The 25,148-nt window shown below is 37.8% G+C and overlaps 1 protein-coding gene across 9 annotated transcripts in view; it reads left to right on the top strand.

The window, feature by feature from the left end:
• The window catches only part of SLIT2 (slit guidance ligand 2), a 375,863-nt gene that overhangs the window by 287,714 nt on the left and 63,001 nt on the right, over positions 1-25,148 (top strand). For 5 of the 9 annotated variants that reach the window (XM_086705341.1, XM_086705338.1, XM_086705335.1 and 2 more), the window contains 11 exons: positions 1,604-1,678; positions 3,706-3,849; positions 7,552-7,695; positions 9,251-9,417; positions 10,734-10,866; positions 14,468-14,536; positions 17,625-17,696; positions 18,175-18,246; positions 19,886-19,957; positions 23,001-23,164; positions 23,509-23,541. In XM_086705341.1, coding sequence (XP_086561467.1) covers positions 1,604-1,678; positions 3,706-3,849; positions 7,552-7,695; positions 9,251-9,417; positions 10,734-10,866; positions 14,468-14,536; positions 17,625-17,696; positions 18,175-18,246; positions 19,886-19,957; positions 23,001-23,164; positions 23,509-23,541 — 1,145 coding nt within the window. The remainder of the gene's footprint in view (positions 1-1,603; positions 1,679-3,705; positions 3,850-7,551; positions 7,696-9,250; positions 9,418-10,733; positions 10,867-14,467; positions 14,537-17,624; positions 17,697-18,174; positions 18,247-19,885; positions 19,958-23,000; positions 23,165-23,508; positions 23,542-25,148) is intronic. The other 4 variants (XM_025922049.2, XM_025922047.2, XM_086705340.1 and 1 more) reach the window with 1 other exon arrangement.

The raw sequence follows: 25,148 nt of genomic DNA, 5'->3' as shown, positions 1-25,148 counted from the left end.
TTTTTTTATTCCTGTTACTTTTTGAATCTATTTCATAGCTCCAGGATTTTTTGAAATGTGTGAAGAACATGCAGTAAAAGGCCTGAACTCTATTTTATGGTCACGTAGGGAGTTGTGTGTATTGCCAATATTATTACAAACAATAATTCAAATTATATCTTCCTGCATGATAACAGCTTAAATAGGCTTACTTGTCAATTAAGAATTACAGCACTAACATCTAATTTATTATTCAGCAAAGTTTTGGTGTGTTTTAAGAAATTAGGAGCTTTTTAAATTATACATTTAAAAATCAGTACTGGGAAGAAAAGATTTTCAAATTATGTATCCAGTAGGGGACTTCTATCCAGAATATATAAAGAGCTATTACAACTCAACAATAAAAAAGGTATATTACCCAATTTAAAAGTGCTCAAATTATTTGTGTGCACATTTCTCTAAAAAAGAAATACAAATGACCAATAAGCACCTAAAAAAATGCTTTGTATCATCAAGTATTAGGGAACCATAAATCAAAATCACAGTGAGGTAACACATCCCCTAGAATGGCCATAAAAGCAAAAAAAGACAGTAACAGGTGAGAGAAATTGGACCCCTCATGCATTGCTGGGGGAATGTAAAATGACACAGCATCTTTGGAAAACAGTTTGGCTAGTCATCAAATTGTTAAATATAGTTTTACTATGTAACCCAGCAATTTCACATCAGTGTAAATATCCAAAGAAATCAAAAACATGTATCTACACAAAAACTTCTACCCCAATGTTGGTAGCAGCACTATTCATGATAATCAAAAAAAGTAGAAACAACCCAAATGTCCATCAGCTGGTAATGGGATAAACAAAATTGGCGTGTCCATAGACTGGAATATTATTTGGCCATAAAGGAATGAAGTGCTGACATACGCTAAACATGGATGAACCTTGTAAACATTGTGTAAAGTGAAAAAAGCCACACTTTTCATGAATTCATTTGTATGAAACATCCAGAGTAGGAAACTCCATACAGACAGAAAGTAAATTAGTGGTTGCCAGGGACTGAGGCAGGGAGGGAAGCAAATTGAGAGTGACTTCTGATGGGTATGAGATTTCTTCTTGGTGGTGGATATATTCTGGGATTAGGCAACAAACATAGTTGCACAGATTTGTGAATACACTAAAAACCACTAAATTGTACACTGTAAAAGAGTGAATTTTATGGCATATAAACTGCATATCAAAAAATCCATTAGTAAAAAATATTTGCAGCAAGTGGTTAGAAAAAATGGTTTAAAATGCTTTTTGGGAGAAAAATGCTTTGGGGGAGGAGGGACAATAGTGGAAAAAAGTTTGAGAAAGTTTATTCTATAAATTACTGAGTGAGAGCTAGTTTTGATTTTTGATCATTGGTTTTCCTTATTATATGCTTCTTCATATTTTATTTTGATCATTGAAATTTGAGTGAAATGGGGAAAAATCAGTACTTCCACAGATTTTCTGTGGCATGTGTTCTCTATTTTACTTTGGAATAATTATTAAATGATCTTACAATTCTGTTATGAGAAATAAAATCTAATCCCTTCCTAACTGTTGGTAATGAAAGTTTTTTTTTCTTTTTTTCTGAGGCGTCTCAATAATAATGAATTCACAGTGTTGGAAGCTACAGGAATCTTCAAGAAACTTCCGCAGTTACGTAAAATGTAAGCCGTGCATTAGCCACCTTTTAAAATTTCTGTGCTGTTTTGTTGTGTTTTTCACATCCCTTTGCAATTTTATTCAGATTTCTTTGGAAATTGGAAACTATAAAAGGCTGGGCGAAATTTCCATACAATGACTACCTGTGACAGGATTTTAGGGTAATTTCTGAGAGGAGTTTCAAGTGATGCCAACCACGTTTTCTCTAACAGAGCCCCTAGCATCTTATTTTAATTCAGACAGCTGGTTTGTTATGTGGCCACAGCAGGAATTCAGCAATCTAAGCACATTAGAAATGGGTGCGGTAATGTTTTGTAACTTCCTTTACTATTCCCTAAACCACGCTGTTATATCTCTTTCAGCACATTCATGTCAACTATTTGACTTTTTGCTTCATTAAACTTTCATTAGAAGATAGTCAAAATTAATGATTGGTAAACTGGCTTGATAGCTCATCTGTGTTACTACATATCCACAACTCATATTTTAAAATCAGTTTATCAACTCATCAGTTTCAGTAACACTCAGACAATATTCCCCTCCCCTGAGGAGGTGGAAGGGTGGGAGGGACAGAACAGAGGTCAAGTATGTAAGGCCAATGGAACAGCCTCCATCTGAGAGGAAACGTTGAAAGGAGAAAAGGATCATTGTTCTGTTTCATATCTGTATCTGGCCCATGGTCACACTGACTTGTAAGTGGCAGAGTAGTCTACTTCCTGTGCACTTGACTCCCATATTGTACTGCATCCCAAAGAGTTTCATATTATTTCATTTTTCTCCTTTTCACTGGCACTGATTGCTCTTACTTTTTATTCATACCTTTGAAGTCAACACATATTTATTGAGCAACTCCTACATGCAATGCTCTGAGAGGAATACAACGATACATAAAAATGATCCTTGTTCTGGGAGCATTCTGGGTCTTTGAGTGAGCAATGAGAAAAGGAAAGATAGAACCTGTAGCAAGGGGTTACCTCAGTTGGATGTTTTTGCCCTCTGGGCAAGCATTGTAGTATTTTGTGTTACACAGGATATTGACAGTTAAGTTGGCTGTTTTGACACATTATTACAATAAGAAGTTTTACTGGGAACAAATCCCTATTCTGATACATTTCTTTTATTTTTTTATTTTTTTAATGTTTATTTTTGAGAGAGATAGAGACAATGCGAGTGGGTTAGGGGCAGAGAGAGAGGGAGACACAGATCTGAAACAGGCTCCCGGCTCGGAGCTGTCAGCACAGAGCCTGACATGGGGCTCGAACTCACGAGCTGTGAGATCATGAACTGAGCCAAGGTCGGACACTCAACCGACTGAGCCACCCAGGCGCCCCTATTCTGATACACTTCTGATGCTATCTAAATGTTCACACATTTAACCCATCTTTCTTCTCTCTACCCAATTGCCTTCTTTTAGTCATTAATTCATTCAGTAGTCTTTGGGGCATTTCTTTAAAAAGTTCCTTTTGAAGTATTGTGCTGAATATAAAGGTTTTTTGTTTGTTTGTTTTTTTCAACGTTTATTTATTTTTGGGACAGAGAGAGACAGAGCATGAATGGGGGAGGGGCAGAGAGAGAGGGAGACACAGAATCGGAAACAGGCTCCAGGCTCTGAGCCATCAGCCCAGAGCCTGACGCGGGGCTCGAACCCACGGACCGCGAGATCGTGACCTGGCTGAAGTCGGACGCTTAACCGACTGCGCCACCCAGGCGCCCCTGAATATAAAGGTTTATACAACTCAATACCTGACCTCAACAATGTTAGACTCCTAGTGACCCTTGAAGATCATTTTGACGTTGATTGGGCTGGTATTTTTCACCATAGACATTCTCCCCCAATATTATCATCAGTTTGGTTCAATGGAATAGGAAGTGTGGTGTCTTTTCAGAACCTGTGGTGCTTTGCAGTGAAAAGCTTGGAAATTATGGAAGAATTTGCTTAGTAGAAGAAAATGGTCAGACATGTTGTCTCAATGCCCTTGTTGAAAGAAATAGCTTAAAATCTTGATTTCAACATTTTTTTTTTTTAATTTAGAAACTTTAGCAACAATAAGATCACAGACATTGAAGAGGGAGCATTTGAAGGAGCATCAGGTGTAAATGAAATACTTCTCACGAGTAATCGTTTGGAAAACGTTCAGCATAAGATGTTCAGGGGATTAGAAAGCCTGAAAACTTTGTAAGTATTCTCATCTGCATTGTGATTCTTCCATCACAGCACTGTAGTTCACTGGTCATTATAAGTCCAGGTGGGGGAGTAGCTCAGACTCCTCCTCACCCTACCATCTCAACGTCTGTCTACATCTCTCTCTCACAGATACACAGACACGCACGCGCGCGCACACACACACACACACACACACACACACACATATCCTGTGTGTGCAAACATTCCCTTCCTAGAATCCCCCAGACTTCGGTGTGTTGCTTGCAAAAGATTGAGAATGTCTCCCGATGGCTGATTCCTCAGCAAAAAAGATTGCCCTTGTTCCAGTGCTGGTGCAGATTTCCTCCCTTCCCTGGTTCTGCCTCCAAATGTTCATTCTCTTGCCTTTTCATCAAACGCCTCCATCTAACACTCGCTCTTGGCCCCAGGGGTCTAGCTTCCGAATCCAATCCAACCCCTGTGGCACAGAATAACTAATGGTTCATCTGGAAACCACCTTTGTCTGCTCCTGTGAGGTTTTAGTGAAAAAGAGACTGACTGACGGTAGATCGTGAACCGTCTATTTCAAAGCAACATGCTAAGAGTTGTGCCTACTTGCTCGGGGGTAGGGAGGTTGGGACAAAGAAATTCGTTATGTTTCCAAAAAGTTGTTGACCAAAGAGGACAGGGATTGGATTGAATAGCAAAAACCTCACTTTATGTTAACTTGAATTTTCTACGGTGCATATATGTAGTTTTTATTCTCTCGGAAGTATATAATTATGTTTGACAAAAGTGGCAACCTAAAATTGGAAGATGTACAAATCAACCCTCTGAAGCGTTTGGAGGACATGAAGGAAACTATTTGTAACCAAGAAGCAGCTGATGGTGATCACAGTGGAGAGAGGTCCACACTCTACTGTCTCTCCTAAACTGTCACCCTGTCCCTCAGAGCCACAACCAGAAGGGTGGATACTTGAGGACATCCCTTGCCTGCTCTTTATCTGGCGCAGAGGGAGAAGACCATTTCCCCGGCCAGCGTGGATGTGTTCCTAGCATCCTGAATTCAAGTCCTACTGAAAATGTCTGCCCATGAGTGTAGACGTTTGCTCCTGAGCCTCCCAGGGATAGAGTGAAACCTAACATCCAGCAGGGCTAGCCTGCAGCCCTCCCACAGACTAACTTGAGCCCCTTCAAAACGTTATGCAAATAGTCTTTTAGCCTTTTTATGGAGGAGATACCGAGGAGAGGGTAGAGGAGAGCAGAGAAAATACACCACAGGCGGCTGCATCTGTTCCTGCCCCCACCTCCCTCGTCCAGGCTGCTTCAGGCGACTCTGCAAAACACGAATCCTACAAGCAGAAGCATCTTTTGTTGGAAGATAGTTGAGGGACTGCTTGTTACTGGCACCTTCTTGAAGAGGCAGCGTGGGGGTTGGGAAGAGGAGGGGAAGGGGGTGAGGAAGGAGTCTGTATCCCGCCTACATCAGTCTGCCTTGGGCTGCCATAGCACGATACCACAGACTGATGACTTAAGCCACAGAAATTTGTTTTCTCACAGTTCTGGAGCCTAAAAGTCCAAGATCAAGGTGCTGAGAGGGTTGGTTTCTAGCGAGATTTCTTTCTTGACTTGTAGTTGAAACCTTCTCCTTCTACTCTTACATGCACTTTCCTCTGTGTACAGAGAGAGAATGCTGTGGTGTCCCTTCCTCTTTGTATAAGGACACCAGTCCTAAAAGATTAGAGTCCCACCCTCAGGACCTCATTTAACTTTAATTACCTCCATCAAGACCCTGTCTCCAGATATGGTCACATTGGGGCTCAGGACTCCGACCTATGAATTTTGAAACACACAGTCAAGTTCATAACACCATCCCAAGCAGCTTATTCCAGTGTTTTCTTCTGACCAGTTTCTTTCGCAGGACTCTCCCTGAGACAGGTCCTCTAAATTCACTTTCTCCTTCATTATATTTCTAGCGATGTTTTTGTGCCCCAGATGTTTGGGCACAAACAGATGTGAGTGGCTCTATCTTTAACCCACTCTGCCACACAAGAATACTAGAGCATTTTAGAGCCAAGCTCAGTATTCAAAGGACGAAAGTAGGTTTGTCTGGACATATGTATTTCTCTAAGTGATATCTTTGGGCTTGGGACTATGAAGATTTTGACAAGACACCCCCATTATCCCTAGACTTCTTAACTCTTTGAGACTAATAAACCTCTTAATAATATGTGCACAGATTTCAGTGTGTCTTTGAATATTTGACATTGCAGCCAAAATGTGGTACATATGTGCACTTATGGATTTTTCTAGTAACAAGGAGCAAAACTTTTCTTTAGCTTCTCCCAGGGGTCCATGACTCCACCAAGATTAAGACCAAATACTCTTTATTACTTTATGGCAAATGATAGTGTGGATAGAAATACCTCTCTGTTGTGTATTTGTTTCCTAACGTAAAATTATTCCTTGACAAGGAAGGCAGCATCCTTTCTCCCTATATGTGACTTAACTTAATGCGAAAGTTGATAGTTCTTATGTATTTCTTAGAGCAACCTAGAATTTTAAAGGAACACTTTGTTATTCACTTATTTTTGCCTCTTTTTTTTTTTTTTTAACATACTGCAATCTTCTAGGAAGGTGTTCAACACATGCCTTGAAAAGTTAAGTAAAATAACCTCAGCAATTCTGAATAAGATTCATGGCAACTATTCATTTTCACAGGCTTTTTAAGACATTTTTCATTCCTTCTCTAAGCTCCACAAATAAACAGTTCGGCAAAGAATTGAGAATGGAGCCAAAACTTCAGCAGTGACAAGGAAAAGACATCAGTGTTAATCCTATTAATGGCAGTTGCTAAAAATTTAAAGAGGTCAGGATTCTTTCAAGAGAAGCCGGTTTGGAGGCACCCGGAAGTCTCAAGAGTGTCTGACTCTTCATTTTGCTCAGGCTGTGATCTCACAGTCCATGAGTTCTAGCCCCACATCGGGCCATGCACTGAGAGTGCAGAGCCTGCTTGGGATTCTTTCTCTCTCCCTGTCTCTCTGTTCCTTCCCTGCTTGTGATTGCTCTCTCTTTCCAAATAAATAAATAAACTTAAAAAAAAGAGAAAGAGAGAGAGAGAGAGAAGCAGATTTAAACTTCATTGTGAGCAACTGGGATCTGTTAACTCTTGCCTCTTTTTAAGTTCCAAACTTTAAAATGATAAAATAATTTTCATAAATAACGTGTGCAGGATTTGCAGGTGCTCAGTCTAGTTTGGGTTCCCCAGCCTATGCTGACATTGACGTGGCATCTAAGTCCTTGAGATGCTCTCAGTTCCCCATCTGCTGTGTGTGACTATTGATTCTTTTCTGCTTCCTTTCTGTTAAACCTCAGATGTAATGCTACCGTGAATACACAAATCACAGGCCTTCAAGGGCTCAGAGAGCTGTAGGTGAATTAGGACATTATGTAATCAGGCAAACATAATTATAGCATCAGAGGAAGACATCCTACCCTCATCAGATGGGGCTGTGAGTCCACGTGAGGCTCACCCGTGCTTTTTTGTAGATGAGTGCAATCATTGCAAACTAAGCATTTTTTGGTATATATCCACAGCAATTCCTAATGACAAGAGATCACTCAGAAAACAGTAATGAATGCCACACATTTGCAGAGGGGTTATTTGGATCCTCAGATGGGCAAAACTGATTGCTTGATGCTTTCTCTCCATAACAATGTTCTCCTTTCCCTCAGGATGTTGAGAAGTAATCGCATAAGCTGTGTTGGCAATGACAGTTTCATAGGACTGAGTTCTGTGCGTTTGCTTTCTTTATATGATAATCAAATCACTACCATTGCACCAGGGGCATTTGATACTCTGCATTCTTTATCTACCCTGTAAGTATGAAAGATCTTCTTCATTTCTGTATTACTGAGCCAATGTATTATATTTGTTCCTTTTATTAATAGCATTTTAATACATTATTAGGCTTTTCACAAAAATGGGATCAAGGGTTTAGTGTTCAACAAATTTGTATGTTAAATTTATGTTAATTTTTCTAAAAATATTACCTACCCTCTCATATTAAAATTTAACAAAATTTATAATATTTTCAATTATTTTTATAGTAATGTGATGTGACTTGATTTATAAATTTTAATCTTATAACTTGATTGCACTGCAAATCACAGAAATGTAGTAGATTTCCCCAGTGTTTTCACGTTGGAGTCTTTTCGGTGTAAATACCATAAAAACAGAGCTGATAGGGTTATTGCCAACAAACTATGCTCAAAAGGATCATTCACAGTGACAGGAGCGACATTAGGATGGCCAGACCAACAACAGAGACTGTTCACTGGAGGGCATTTACAATGATATTAGGAAAATATTGAAGAAATAGGTTGAGCCTGTCCAAGAGGATATTTTATGTAGACAGTTAGAAAATAAAGAATATTTGTAGGTCCATAGATAGAACTCAGAAGGTGTTGTTTTAAAAAAAGAAACAAACAAAACCCTCTAAACAATATATTTTAGTTCTCTTATATGTCATTATCTAAAGAGCAGTATTTGAAATAATAAATCTTATAACAGATTTGATTTCCTAGTGATGGTGGCATCTAAATATACTAATCTAACTGGAAAGGTAGTTAGAAAGGAAAAACAAAACAGAAAACATGTTCAACATAGCTCGAGTCACTGCAGAAATAATTTGAGGGAAGCATCCATCCATCAGTAAAGTACTTAATCCTCTTCTACATAAAATGTGACACTTTACATCGAGTGACTAATTTGTGCATATTAAAGATGGCATGTTTATAAATAATAAGGTTGTCAATAGGTTTGTGCTGAAGTGGTGAGATGCCAAAAGTATTGAGATTTGTAGAAGTAAATTCATTTTTATAACTGGTATTTAATCAACTCAGCTGTCAGTTTAGATGGGAAACCTATTCTCTGGAGCAAATAAGGGATGGAAATCTTGAAATGATAAATTAATAAAATAGCTGTTGTCAGGTTAAACTCAATAATATAAGGTAATCAGCCTCCATCTTTATATTAAATTACTGCATTATCAGTGCAGGGAAGTTTGACAGCAAATCAGATCTCTGACTAGTTTAAATTCTCTCTAAATGAGATATCTATCAGGATCCCCTGCATAAACCTCCGAATTGCTTACTTTGCTTTATTTTCTCCATGAAATTATTTGAAGATTCTTATTTGACAGTGTTGTTATTTTTCAAGTTCCAAGCAAACATTTTAGCCAAAAAAATGCATCCCACATGTTGCTTGTGATTGAGTATGAATGGGGGATGGGGGTGAGGGGTGGTTAATACAAAGAATCAGAAGGCATCATTCCAGCAGAAATAGTGTGGGAAAGATGGCAGCATGGGGTTTTGAGAGGTAAGAAAATGACCCCCTAAACTCACCCCTGCATTGTTTGCATGCGGCTCTTAGAAACCTGTTGGCCAATCCGTTTAACTGTAACTGCTACCTGGCTTGGCTTGGGGAATGGCTCAGGAAGAAAAGGATCGTAACCGGAAATCCTCGATGTCAAAAACCATATTTCCTCAAAGAAATCCCCATCCAGGATGTTGCCATTCAAGACTTTACGTGTGATGATGGTAAGAAAACCTTGCTAAATCTTTTGTTACCAAGCATTCAAATGACTGGTCCAACGCTAGGGGACACAAACGGATAGTTTGGGGCATTTTTTTTCTTTTGTTTTGTTTTGTTTTAGAAACAGGGCACATACTTTCTCAGACTGTGCTTTCACCTGAGTCTACTTGCTTTGTGTTTCTGAATGTTTTATTTAAATTGTCCAGTTTTCAACTTGTAGTTGGTACTGTTTATATAGCTTCATTTTAACTTTTCTTTATCATTCTAAGCATCTCTTTTAGTAACTGTCATTTGCAAAGGAGAAAAGCAATTGACTTAAAAAACAGAAATTCTAGGGGCGCCTGGGTGGCTCAGATGGTTGAACATCTGATTTCAGTTCACGTCATGATCTCACAGGTCATGAGTTCAAGCCCCGAATCAGGCTCTGTGCTAACAGCTCAGAGGCTGGAGCCTGCTTCACACTGTGTCTCCCACTCTCTCTGCCCCTTCCCCACTTGCACTCTGTCGAGCTCTCTCTCCCCCAAAAAATAAATAAATAAAATAAATTCTAGTAAATCTAACAAAAATAATAGTTTTCGCTTTTTAAAGCTCTATATGTATCATCATATTTGATTCTCACAATAGCCACATAAGATAGGTAGAGCAGGTTCTGTTATTACTACCAGTAAGTGGAGAGCCCCTTTGAGCCTTATATTTTAAAATGAGGGCCTTGAGGCGCCTGGGTGGCTCAGTCAGTTGAGCATCCGACTTTGGCTCAGGTCACAATCTCACAGTTCATGAATTCGAGCCCCACATCAGGCTCTGTGCTGACAGCTCAGATTCTGGAGCCTGCTTCAGATTCTGTGTCTCCCTCTCTCTCTGCCCCTCCCCTGCTCACACTCTCTCTGTCTCTTTCAAAAATAAATAAGCATTTAAAAACATTAAAAAACTTAAAAAACATTTACATTTTCTGCTAAACATTTTAATCCCTCTATGTTTCTTCATGTCTGTGTCCTTATGACTCCTCCATAATTCAGTTTACATTTCTATATTCTAATTAAAAGTATAATTTGTATAAATAACTGAGCAGAGAAAATTACTGTTATGATTGTATGGATAATATACATTGTGAATTATTTTCGGGAATCCTGCCCTAGGCAATTTGAAAACAGTGCTGTACAAAACGTATGGTACCAGTTTGTAAATACTCAATGCCCTCTATGTGTATAAGCGATCACATGACTCAAGATTCTTGTGTTTGTTAAGCTAAAAGCATAACATCGCTTCTGTCATTTTCAAAGCCACAAACCTGGGCTTTCCTGTATTTCTTTCGGCAATTTAGGAAATGATGACAATAGCTGTTCTCCACTGTCTCGCTGCCCCACGGAATGTACATGCTTGGATACAGTCGTCCGATGTAGCAATAAGGGCTTGAAGGTCTTGCCCAAAGGTATTCCAAGAGATGTCACTGAATTGTAAGTAGAGCTTGTCTGTTTCCTTAACAATTAATATTTCAACAAGGGAAATGGAAACCAAACAAAATGTAGAGTCCCGTTTCCAAATTCCATTCTGTAGGCATTAAATAGTTTCATGTAAAACCCTAAACAGATAATATAAAAGGCAGCTTAGGGGCATCTGGGTAGCTCAGTAGGTTAAGTATCCAATTCTTCTTGATTTTGCCTCAGGTCATGATCTCACAGTTTGTGAAATCAAGCCCCACATTGGGCTTTCAGCCAACAGCAGGGAGCCTATTTAGGATTTTCTCTGCCCCTCCCCTGCACTCTCCCTCAAAATAAACAAATAAACAATTTTTTACAAAAAGGCAGTTTAGATGCACTTGGGAAATTTCAGTTGTGTTTCTTTTATTCACTGCATGATTTCTCAGTGTCTATGTTATGCTAAGGTGCACTGTGACACTCCAAGAGAGGGTGGTAAAATATAAGATAACTCCAATACTCATTTGCCTGTATATCCTTTTTCTCATAGACTATCTTGCAAGACTAATGTTCTAGCAAATACACCTTAGGAAATGCTGTACTTTTAGTTGCTCTACAGTGTCTGGGATATTCCATAGTTTATATGGTTAATTATTCTTTACCACTGTATCTTCCCACGTGGAATTCATAAATATCTAGAATATAGAAGAAGCTAGCATAATCTCTGTGTTAAAAAGAGGTACTGCCCTTTGGCCTTGAATTAGAATCCTTTTGATCATAAAAGGTGTAAGGCCAATTATCCCTAACATTTTCATAACTGATTTATGACCACATATTGCATGGTCAATATACACTTATCTAGACACTAAACACCAGGCACACTTTCTTCTCTGTGTCATGTTATATATGTGGAACAGAATGAGAACAAGCTGCTTGAGTATTATGAAGCCTGAATGCTCCTTTCCATTCCATACTCTGTATATTTATGTACCATGGACAAATGCTCGATACGAATGCACTTGACTCATTTTGCCTATTTATTTTCTCTATGTGAAACTGTGTAGCAAAAATGATTTAAGTTTAGTGATGGCTCAGTTGGTTGAGCATGCAATTCTTGATTTTGGCTCAGATCATGATCCCAGGATCATGAAATGGAGTCTGTGTCAGGTTCCATGCTAGAAGTGTGGAGACTACTTGGATTCTCTCTCTCTCTCTCTCTCTCTCTCTCTCTCTCTCTCTCTCTCTGTCTCTCCTATGCCCCCTCCCCTACTCTCTCTCTCTCAAAAAAAAAAAAAAAAAGAAAAAAAAAGATTTAGGTTCTAATGTAATTTGTGCAGATGTGTACCTATAATTCATATACATGCGTACGAGCGTTCTAAAAAAGCAGCTTTGATAAAGTTTTGGCAACATGGAGCATACATAATGAGTTTTAAGAAGATGTCGCTTCAGTTACCAGGGAAATTATTTTCAAATCATGCACAGTTCTACAAATTTGGTCCTGAATTGAACACATAGAGAAAAAAAAAAAAAAGAAAAAAAAAAAAAGGTGTGATCTTAGCACATATATGCAGAAGGTCTCTCTTAGATTTGAAATGCTGTGAAGTGTTCAGTTTCTCTCTCTGGCCACCCATCACAGTTGTTAATTGACAGTAAGCACTACTTTGTGTGTGTGTGTAATTAAATACTTAATTCTTATTTTAGTAAGTATTATTTCAGAAGATTACTCTCCATCCAGTGTTGGAAGCCAGATGCCTTTAGAGTACTCTGTATGCTCAACATTGATTCTAGGATCAGCCCAGCCAAGAACACAACACTCGGCATAAACAGATCATTTTTAACGCGGAATCCCATCTTTTTAATTGGCCCATACCTTGGTGCCTCTACCCAATGCCTAGCAAATAATTTTAAACTTATTCTTTAATTTCATTATTGAATTTCATCTGAGAAGCTACTTGATTCATATCCCGTCTCTGCCGTCCATATGTTTCTTCTGTCAGTTGAATTTTCAATCTGTTTCCTTACAAAGTATTAGAAAGTAATATTTTTCTAACAAAATATGTTATAGAGATGAGGAAAATATTAACTAGTCTCTTGTGAATTCAAGTTTTACCTCCCCAAGAGCTTATTCTTAGAATCATACCAAGTTAGCGGGGTCCTTCTCTACAATCACATATATGTGTGTATTAGAAAAATTTCATTGCATATTATACTAAATTATTAAAGAATTTGGCAAAAAAAGTACGTTTTATTGGACAGTTTTAAACAATTGGTATCTATTATTTTTAATCAGTTCCATGTAATTTCCCTCTTAGATTGTTTTACATGTACACATCCGTAGCACGCATTCTGAATCTTTTTAGCTTTCTGTTATGGCGTTTTCCAGAATAAAGGGAGAGTACTGAACTATACGGGATTATGCTTCCCTCTAGTGGTACCAAGAAATACTTAGGTGGAGGACAGAAAGAGGAGTCAAAGAAGAAATACAAAGTCAGAAAATTTGAGCAAGCATAATAAGAACTCATAACATATGCCTGACTCTTGGTTACATATTTATCACATATTTTGATGAGTTGTGCCTTTTGTATAACTTTTTATTTTGAACTATTTGAAACAGATTATTATCTGAGGCAATTTCTCAGCGATTTCTATATCCAGCAAAAATACTAATAACCTCAACCTTGGATCTTAAGATTTGCCACAACACTGGAGTAGGAGGTGGCCTGTGTCCAAGGTGCCACAATGGTTTGTAGGCACATCTACAGCGAGATGGCCCACGTTGCTGAAAGACATTTTTACCCTTCCTCATCTATATTCTGGGAAAAAACAGCCTTGATTGAGATGCAGTTTATTTTTTTTTGTGACATTATGGATAGAACTTTACACATTCATTTATTTTTATGGCTTGCTAGTTAGCCCAGAGTCCATCTATCTGCAGATTATTCTGCTGACTTTGGTCAGAAAGGGAAACTTCACATATGTGTGGTTATTTATTACTTTTACATATATATGCTATATTGTGTCCTTGATAAAGGTGGTGATGTTCTGTGAAACCTTCTAAAATTATTGTCACAAAGCAGATATACAGTGGTTAAAAACTATTTTCGAGATACCTTTAACTGAAATCTGATTACATCCAAATTCCTAAGTATCTCCTTCAAACCATCCATTGTTATCTGCTAAGTGTATGGATCCCTATTAAGGCAGTGAAGAGTGGTCTTGGCCCTTGGTGGCGAGGTTCTGTCAGCGAATGCATTTCATGGTATTGTCTCCGTGTAAATACAAGCACACAGGAGGCCAAATAAATATGGTCGATTGAATGAACCTTCTTCTTGACACACAGTTGGACACATGACTCACCTCATTACATAAACCTCAAAGAACTACACTCACCAGTATCTCCTTGGTTTTGTAATTTATGCTAAGTGATCCACAAAATAATTCTACTAGATTGGACAACTCTGCTTTTTTCCCCTTTACTTCTTTTAAATAGGAACCCCAGCTAGGAACATGATATTTTAAAGCCAGAATTGCCAAGTGCTTTCTTGCCTCAGTTAAGAGTGAAATAGTGTCAACTATTTTATATCACACCTCTGTTCCTTTAGAAAAAACAAAAAAGATAATATTGTTTTCTTGTTTTTAGGTATCTGGATGGGAACCAATTTACACTGGTTCCTAAGGAGCTCTTTAACTACAAACATTTAACACTTATGTAAGTAATGTGTTGCGTATTTTCATCTTTGACTCCTTACTCTGTTTCATGAAAGTGGGGGTAGCAACCGGCAGAAGATCTAGTGAACCTTTCAGATGAGATAAATCATTTACAGTTAGATGCCTCCCTACTTGCTCATTGCGGTTCTGGATCACTAGCTACATCTTCATTGAATATCAATCAGGCAATGGTGCATCGTAGAGAAAGGGCCTCCTCTAATTCAAAGTACAAATATGATAAAGCCTAAGTAGCCAAGAACTACAGAAATGCAGCAAATTTGGATACTTCGACTGATGATGAATATGGGCTATTTTATGACAAGCCAAGAAGAGAAAGATAGAAAATAATGGCTTGATTCTTGACTTTAAGCAAAAGGTCATGGATAGTAATAACGTTGAAAGTGCATTTTATTAGGTTTCATTTTCTTTTATAATGCATTCTAAGTTAAGTTGTGGGCTTCCGGTATTCAAATTTAATTTTATAAAATTCATTTTACTTGGGCAGTATTTAAGTAGACTTGACTAAGATGCTGATATTCTGGGCATAGATTTCAGACATTGACTTTTTTCTTTTTTCAGTTTGGTTTAATGTCCTTGTAAAATAACATCTCTCTCTTTCATTAATGTAAATGGATTTTTAAGTGGTAATACAAGACCATATTTAAATATACCAACATTTTGATCTAGTTATATGCACAATATTTTTAAAAAGATGCAATCTTACTATATATAATGTCACACTTAGAATAGCCTTGCTGGTGATTGATAAAACTTATCAAAAAAAAAAAAAAATCAGCAATGGGAGTAAATGGAAATGGAAATACTTTATCTTTAGTTTAAGTCCTATATGATTTTCGAGTGAATACAGCTGGCTGAGGAGGCTGATTTCTAGTGTTCCTAGAATAAGAAGGTTTATTCCTAATTAGTGAATTCTAGAAACATAAATCACAGAAAATGTTACATTTCTCAACATAAACTTGACTTAAGCAAGGTTGTGGTTGGTTAAAGTACTATTAATCGTTTTCAATTTCCCTTAAACATGTAAGAAAATCACTTTGTAAAAAGTATGTAGGACTGTTTCAATGACCAATGATTAAATTAAGGGAGAATATCCCCTAAGATGTCTTGTTCTGGCCCTAGTCACTTATTTAGTAGCAGCAAGAACTTGGTTGCATACATTTTGCTCTGTTAAATAAACCTTTAAATTACTGCAATTTCCAGACGGTCACTTCAGGTGAATTGGGTCATTTATGGAACAGTATGAAATTATTTAAGACCAGGTCGGAAATGAAAGATGAGAATTTGTAGATCCAGAAATGACTTTACCAATGACTCATGAGTAACTCAAATTACTCAGGTAACTTCTGCCAATATAGATATACTTAACTTATTTTCTAAATTTATGTAGTTTTCAGCAGCTAAGAAGATTAATTATTAATTTCCTATAGTATTCCTATCATTTCACAATTTTATAGGTTCATTTTACTGATATTTTATCTTCAGCTTTTCTGCATCTTACATTTATTTGTATGTTTTGCTTTAGAAAAAAAAAGCAGTGAATACACACACACATGCAAATCATAAATTGGGGTGCCTGGGTGGCTCAGTTGGGTAATCATCTGACTCTTGATTTCGGCTCAGGTCATGATCTCACGGTTCGTGAGATCAAGCCCTGCTTTGGGCTCTGAGCTGACAGCATGGAGCCTGCTTGGGCTCCCTCTCCCTCCCTCCCCAGCTCTCTCTGCCCCTCCCCACCCTGTGCATACTCTCTCTCTCTCTTTCTCTCTCTCAAAATAAAAAAAATAAACTTTTTAAAAAATGATCATAAATTATGACCTATAATTTTTCACTTATTCATGAATCTTACTTTTATTTATGTATTTAGCATTTTGTGTTAAAAAAACAGAGAATATATACCTATCACTGTATGAGTGTATGTATGGCTATATTCACTAATTTTTTCCTAATGCAAAATTGCCAAAGATATTTAATGTATATCAATAAAATATGTCATTATTTATTATGCGTTATTATATTACATTATATGTTATAATGTAATTATAGTACAATAAGTATTATATGTATCATATATGGTCACATTTATTATTACATGTAATAAAAATAAGATCGTGTTAACTGAATATAAATCACAGCCCATAGTACCAGTACACTTGTATAAACAGCCATGTAGCACTGGGTAAAAAATCCACATCTCTCCCGTTAACTTATTCATTAAACAGATATTTGTTAAAGACCTATGGTACGCCAGTGATTTTTTTTTTCCAAGGGTAAAGTTTTTAATTATGGCATTCCAGATGTAATTAAATGAGTTCTTTTAGTTATCAAATTTGACTATGTGTATCAAGGAGCATATATAACAGGGAAGATAAAGGATGTGCAACCAATGGAACCTTCATGAGCAAAGGTTTATTTGTCACGCATAAGATGTGTCTGTTGTGAGTGGCCTCCACCTGTCACATGCCTTTGCTCTGGGACCAAGGCACAGGCACTGGCTGTGAAACATCACAGGTCTTGCAAAGCAGTGAGCAGAGGGATATGGGGAAAGTGAGCTCACTCCAAATCTTCTGTGTTTTTTTTGTTTTTAAGTTTATTTATTTATTTTGAGAGAGTGTGTGAGCAGGGGAGGGGCAGAGAGAAAGGGAGAGAGAGAATCCCCAGCTGGCTCTACACTGTTAGTACAGAGCCCTTCGTGGGGCTTGACCTCACAAACCCTGAGGTCATGACCCGAGCCAAGATCGAGAGTCAGACGCTTAACCAACTGGGCCACCCAGGAGCCTCTAAAATTTCTGCTTTGGACTGAAACCTGGCACCAGTGCCCGCACTTACTGCAGTGGCCAAAGCAAAACATATCATCGCTTCTAATTTCAACAGGCAGGGGCGTGAATAATTATGAATATTACGATGTACCTCAGAGGGTTATCCAGTGTTTCGTTATTTTCAGGTAAAAGCTGAGTGCTAACCGTGCAGCTGTGACTGAACAAGAAGAACCTTCTCTTTCTAAGAATCACTAATATTTCACTTCCTCTGGTAACAGTAGACTCCTTTTTTTTTTTCTTTTTCTTTTATAGAGACTTAAGTAACAACCGAATAAGCACCCTTTCTAATCAGAGCTTCAGCAACATGACCCAGCTCCTCACCTTGTGAGTGTGAAAATGTGATATGGACTGTTTATCAATTCACTGGACTAAAGGCATTTTCTAGGCACTTGGATGTTCCCTGTTAACAAGATAGATAGTCTGCCCTCAGGGAATATAAATATTGTTGGGAGAAACAAACAAAACCTCAGTAAACAAATACAGATATTGTTAAAGTGCTGGGTTCTATAAAAGGAGCAAAGAATAATTTACACTTGTGGTGGGGTTGGAAGAGATCCTTAAGACAGACTTCTGAGGAAAGCCACCTGAGAGAGGGAATAGGCTGGGGAAGGAAGCATTCTAGACTGTATTTAAAAATAAATATGTTGTATTAGTGAAAACACAAACATTAAAGTATTATGCATCGATATTCTCAATTTATAAAATGCTAAAACAACCCTTTTCTTAACTGCTGCATTTTTAAAATGACATTTGGCCATTTGGGGATATCTGAGTAAAACAAATCGACTATGTATGCTTTCAGAATTCTTAGTTACAACCGTTTGAGATGTATTCCTCCTCGAACCTTCGATGGATTGAAGTCTCTTCGATTACTGTAAGCATCTTATGCGCAGCGAAATAGCTCTTATCTCGGGGATCTGAGTTTTGACTTGTGTTTTTAATGATTTGGGGATATTTTTGATGTACACATCAAAATTAGGATTTACTGCAAATTTGAAAACAGGAAGATTACTTCTTTCCCCATATCATACTCAACAGCTTTTATTTGAAGAACACCACATTGTTGGTGTGGTCATTTATTTGGCAATAGATAATATGTATGTTTCATATAGATCCAACTAATTTTGAAAGAAATGTACGAAATGTTCATTTCTTTAAAGATTGCATTATCTATGAGTACATTTTTACTCTAAAAATGTATTTTAAATATATGAAATGAAATATGATTCTCAGTCACAATCCCCTCACCCAGAATTAACAATTAAACAGTTTTGTCTTGTCTTCCGGTCCTCTTTTATATGCATTTGTTTTTATATGCTGATATATGTATGCCCACAGCTATATAACTTTAAAAAAACATAAATAGGATTTGTTCTTATTCTGTCATTGGCTCATCTTATTTAACAATATGCTTTAGACTATTTCTGTTCCATCATCTAGAAATATCCCTCAACTATTTAACTGGCACAGAGTATTCCATAGGACGAAGGAACCATAACTTATTTAATCGTCCTCATCTTTTGCTATCACGTGGCTTGATTCCAGACTTGCGTTATCCCTTACAGGGCTGGAGCAAGCATCCTACACATTCACCTTACTGTTAACTGTACTGGGAGAATACCAAAAGTAACTGTCAAGTTGCCCCCCTAAAAGAAGGATTTGTCAGTTTACAAATTTATTTTCCACCAACTCTCCTTTAATAGAGCACCTATTACAAAGCACTCTGGCAAATACTGAATAGTATTAATCCTTTCATTCTTGTTCTATAACAGATTGTGTACCTGTTTTAATAGAGTACCTGTTTCAAAGCACTCTGGCAAATATTGAATAATATGAATAATTCTAGGATAGGTTGAATGTTATTTTCCATTCCTGTTTTAATTTGAAATTCCAATAACTAGAGCATTTGTGCATATTTTACTCTTTTATTGAGCATTTGTGTTTCTTATTCCATGAGTCTGATCATATCATTTCCTATTTTCTATTGAGTGCTTTGTCTTTTCCTTATTAACATACATGTCTTTATGCATCTACTACTTGACTCTAAGTTTGCAGGTCTTTTTACTAAGGAATTAATCCTTGTGTCTTATATATTTTGCAGATATTTTCCATTCTGTTCCCTATAGGTTGTCTTTCATATTAATTATGGATGTATTTTGCATTGTCAAAAATGTATCACTCTCCTTTATGGTTTCTGAGTTTTATATAGTGCTTTGAGAGCCTTTGCCATCCTATGTTCAGAAAAAGGAGATCTCTATTTATTAAATACATTTTTAGTTTTATTTTTATATTTAACTCATCTATCTAGAATTGATTTTATGTATGTGATGTGACATAAGAACTTTTCGTTTTCCCAAATAGATACCTAATTATACCAAGACCATGTCTTGAATAGATCATATTTTCTGTGCTGATTTGAAGTGCTTAGTAGAAACTAAAATCTCACACGTGTTAGAATTTTTCTGAACTCGCTGACGTGTAAGAAATTTAATATTGCTTTTTCTTGCTTTTAGTTCATTACATGGAAATGACATTTCTGTTGTGCCCGAAGGTGCTTTTAATGATCTTTCTGCATTATCACACCTGTGAGTACCTAGTTCATGAATGTGGGTTTAGGGTCAAACTCTCCCTGGTGAGTGAGTTTGGAACATACAGCCCTCTGCCACCCCTTTCTTGTCACATCATGAGATGTGATTGGTTCCAGCTTTAAAGAAAATGCGAAGATTTCAGTCTAGATGCAGTGCCTTCTGCGAGATAGCCTTAATTTATTCTTCTGGCCCTTACTCTCCATTAACTAATGGAGTGGGATTCTCTTTACTTAGCTAGTAATGTCTTCTTACAAACATGGCTCTCCAATTTCCTAGCTATGGATTTTCTCTTAACGTTCTCTGATCCTAGAATACCAGTTCCTCTCCAATTCAGTCTGTTCAAACCTTGTATCATCCAGGTGACTTTCTAAATATTATGTCCTTTATGAAGCCTATCTTGATATGCTCAAACCAGACTCATTTATGTAGCAAATACTACTGAGTACTGGATATGGCACCTTGCAAAAAAATAAATTAGAAATGGTTCAAGACTTCATGGTATGATAGGAGGAAATTGCCAAATTCTCATACTGGGTGAAATGTTGTGGGGTTTGTTTTGTTTTGTTTTCTTCCTTTTCTTTGTGTTCTTGTCTCATAGGACCCTGTACCTCCCTATTTTTTGCAAGTAGAATAAAACAATATAAAATATGTGATAAATGGGGTCCAAAAAAAACTCTTCTGGGCCAATTTCCATTATTGTATTATTTATAGTTGTAGTGTTAAGGTCATGGCAAACCTGGAGCGAAGTTCCAGGAACACATTTGGATCTAAAACGTCTTTGTGTCAGGGTGGGTTTGGCGCCACCTGGTGGTTTTTATGCTTAGGCCCAAATAGTAGTATCCCAGCCTCCCAGTTCCCCAGAAATTGCCTGTCATGTTATCTCGTGGCTTTGCCTTCCTCTCCAAACCCCACTAAACCCCAAGAAGATACGTGTGAACAATTGAGAAAGGGGGATGGGCAGAGGAGAGGAGCCAATAGTCAATCTTGCTATATCTGAATGTGCTTTACTGGGCCCTGTTAATCAATGTAGGTTTTTTTGTCTATCTGTCTGTCAGACTGTTGGGTGCCTATAGTTAGTATCCCTTCCACTAAACCATCGGGTCCCAGGAAGAAAAACCTCCACTTTTTCATGTCTGAACTCCAGCATATACCTCAGAGTCCACACCAGGGCTACTCATCTACAAATTCCATGGATGTCATCTGCATGAGATAGAGTGTGGTGAAGGCTTCTAGCTCAGGGGTGCAGAGCTTGGTACTGTCTGGGAGAGTATGCAACATTAAGAAGAAAGTATCCAGGGGCGCCTGGGTGCTCAGTCGATTAAAGGTCCTGTTCTTGGTTTCGGCTCAGGTCACCATCTCACAGTTCGTGAGTTTGAGCCTCGCACCGGGCTGTGTGTTGATAGCGTGGAGCCTGCTTGGGATTCTCTCTCTCTCCCTCTCTCTCTCTGCCCCTCCCCTGCTCACGCACGCGCGCACTCTCTCTCTCTCTCTCTCTCTAACTAAATACATAACCTTAAAAACAATTAAAAATAGAAGAAGAAGAAAGTAGCCATTCTGCTAGTGTTAGGGTGACTTATCAGAAAAGGCAGCTCAGGGACGGCACCAACTTCTCGCATGAGCACCGCCACTAACGATAGAGGCGGTTTGAATATCTCTTGCCATGTGCCTTGCTCTGTCATGTATTTCTTTCGTGCATTTGTCTTTGACTCTCTAGATCATAAAGAGCTCTGCTCCATTCACTTTCTCCACTGCATCCCCTTGCAGAGTAAGGACTTAGCAAATGTCGGTAGAGGTGGCACCAGGTGACTCAAAACATAATTTTGCTCATTTTTAATTTAGAAGAAAGGTTTTAATCTGAGCATAAGAGTTACTGTACTCCAATTCTTGGTTAAAGTTGGGCATTAAAACTGCGACAGTATAAAGTGTTATGGTTTTACAAGTATATTTGGGGCCTTTCTTCATGAAAGAGTAAGTTTAATTGTACTTAGACTATAGCCTAGAAGCGTTACTAATCACAAGTTGATTATAAATCAAAATTAATCCATTTTAAATGCCACTTTATGCATGGACTACTTCTGCCAAGCTTGGCAAATTTACAAAACCCATGGAGTAACTTCTCTGGCCTCAGTTTCACAATCTGTAAAATGAATTAGTAATACCGTTGACCTCATGAAGTTGCCATTTAGGACAAAATGAGGTAGTTTGTATAAGTGGCTCAGCACAGTACCTGCATATTGTAAAATCAATGTTAGCTATCATCTTGATTACTTTTGCTGTCACTACTACTGCAAATGTGAGTGGGAACCAAAGATCTAAAATAAAGGACTTTACAAAGGGACTGACACCTAGGGAAGGTCCAGATCCACTCTGGTGAACCGGCTCTGTGCATCTTTATTATTTCATGCCCTTTCTTATCTCTGTGACTTTGCACTTAGTAGCCTTTTACCCCGAGACATCCTTCCCAATCTTTTCCACCTCCTTGAATCTAACTGTGTAAAAGCTCATACTTTTAACCACCAGCCTCCCAGGAAAGTTATTTACAAGGTGACCCTGGTCACAGTCACCTTGTAAATACTTCTACTATTGCACTTCTAATGCCAATGATTTGCATGTTTGAGTATATGTTAATCACCTCTGCAGAAGGAGTTCTTTGGGGTTAGGAATAATGTATTATTTATGTTTGGGTCCCCAAAACCTGGCATAGTGATTGGGTTCCCAGTAAATAATTGATGAATGAACTAAGTATAATCTGCATGTTGGGTGATGTTGCATCCAATATAAACCTGTCTCTGCAAATACAAGAAGACCTTGTAAAGACCAGGTAAATTTTAAGACTGGTGACAAGTCTCTAAATCCCAGCTGCACATAATTCAGGAAAATGGCGAATCCCTGATGTTTCCATTTTCTTCTAAATTGTTATCAGTAAATCTATAGGGATTTTCTACTGAGCATCACTTTGAGTTATGTTCCTTTAGGAAATAACAATACTTCCATACTGTGTGTGTGTATGTGTGTGTGCTTTTGTGGTGTTGTTTTCCAGAGCAATTGGAGCCAACCCTCTTTACTGTGATTGTAACATGCAGTGGTTATCGGACTGGGTAAAGTCGGAATACAAAGAACCTGGAATTGCGCGCTGTGCTGGTCCTGGAGAAATGGCAGATAAATTATTACTCACAACTCCTTCCAAAAAATTTACATGTCAAGGTATGATCTTTCACCATTTATACTTCTGTAAATAAAAATCCACTGCATTAATTTAAGAGGAAAAACGTTGCTGCTAGACTTCAAAGGTAGAGCTGAACGGCCCCTAGTAAATAATTCCTAATTCTACCCAGTGCTCATACAGGACTGAGCCGTTACCTGAGGAGCCCAAGTAAAGAACTAGGCTTTGCAAATAAATTGCAGAAATAATTAAGTGGATATATCTAAGTTTTCTTTAAAATGTATGGAGAAATGAAGAGTTCACGGTTTCTGGAAATTTCTCTGATAGCCTCTAACAAGTCAACTGTTTTGCTTTTGCCTTGTCTGAATATGTGCCCCGTTCTTAGGGCTCCCAGGGCCCTGCGGCTTCCCGAGGCCAGGTAAGGAGAAATAAGCCCTCCCGAGTCTTCAGGCCAAACCTTCTGACTTGCCTCCTATGTCCATGTGGGTGTCCCTTGCTTGTTTATATTCCTTTCTTTTCCCTTTGTTTTATGTATTTATGGATTTTAGATAGTGCCTTAATAACAAATACTTTTTTTTCCTTTTATTACAAAAGTAATACATGCCCAAAAGAGAAAATCCACAGAATGGGAAAATGTTAATGATAAATATTATATTTCTACAAGAACTAAAATTAAGCATTCATAATAATACCCAGAGATAACTACTATTGAACTGTTTTATAGTAAGTCTGTTTTATGCGCAAAACTAAATCCTAGGTTTCGTGGAGCATAGAGAAGAGAGTGGTATGGTCTTGCCTTCTGAGGCTCGCAAACCTAGCTGAAGAGATAAACTTTCAACACTTGAGCATTTTAGGTAGGAAGGCATCAAAGTAGGTCATATACAGCAGTGGGTCACGGTATGAATTTCCAGCTTCACTTTTCAATACTTACATAACTTGAATTTAATAGATGAACCTAACCAGCCGGTGCCTCTGTTTCCTTGTGTGTAAGCAGAGATGAAGATAGTACAAACCTCAAAATGTTTTGTGAAAATTAGATAAGTTACTATATGTGACATCAAAAAAAAAAAAAAAAAGTGAAGAAAATGCCGATGTGGCAGAAACAGTGAATAGAATGGTACATTCCAGGGGTTGGAGGGAAGGGGGAAATGGGGAGATGCAGGTTAAAGGCACAAACTGTGAGTGATACGAATAGTAAGTTATGAGGACCTAGTGTCGAGCCTGGTGAGCATAGTTAATAATATGGTATCTTCTGATTGGAAAATTGCTGAGAATCAATCTTAAGCTTTCTTACTACACACACACAAAGGTTAACTCTATGAGAAGGTGGGTGTTCTTAGTACCTTGACCCTATTAATCATTCCACGGTGTATGTGTATATCAAACCACCACATCATCACACCTTTTAAGTACATACAATTATGTTTGTTAATTGTTCCTCAGTACAGCTGGGGAAAAAGATTAGTTGAATTAATATGTGTAAAACACACTGCCTTACACACAGTAAGCACTCTACAGGTTAGCTGACACTTTTAGCATCATAGCATTTCAGAACACCAACAAAACTGTGATGTAGGGCAAACAATGTTTTGTTGATAAAAGAAGGAATTTCCAAAAACTGTATTGCCTTGAAGCATTTTTTTAAATGTTTGTTTATTTTTGAGAGAGAGAGAGAGAGAGAGAGAGAGAATGCAAGTCAGGGATGGGCAGAGAGAGAGGGGGACAGAAGATCCAAAGTGGGCTCTGTGCTGACAACAGCAAGCCCGATGCGGGGCTCGAACTCACAAATCGTGAGATCATGACCTGAGCTGAAGTCAGACACTCAACCAACTGAGCCACCCAGATGTCCCGCATTGTTCTTTTTCCTTGAAATTCTGTTTGTCTCCTTGACTTTCTATTTCCAGCAACTCAGTGAATTGTCTCATTTTTTGCTACAAATGTATATAATTTGAATTTTTAAAATTTCCTGCCACCAGAAATGTTTGGAGTTTTTAAATTTTTCCTAAAATTGAATTGCTATTAATA

The sequence above is a fragment of the Puma concolor genome, chromosome B1 (genome assembly GCF_028749965.1).
Source record: "Puma concolor isolate L17-30 chromosome B1, mPumCon1.1.hap2, whole genome shotgun sequence".
Taxonomy (NCBI): domain Eukaryota; kingdom Metazoa; phylum Chordata; class Mammalia; order Carnivora; family Felidae; genus Puma; species Puma concolor.
Note: the sequence above shows the minus strand (reverse complement) of the source record. Positions and strands in the feature narration are given on the sequence as shown.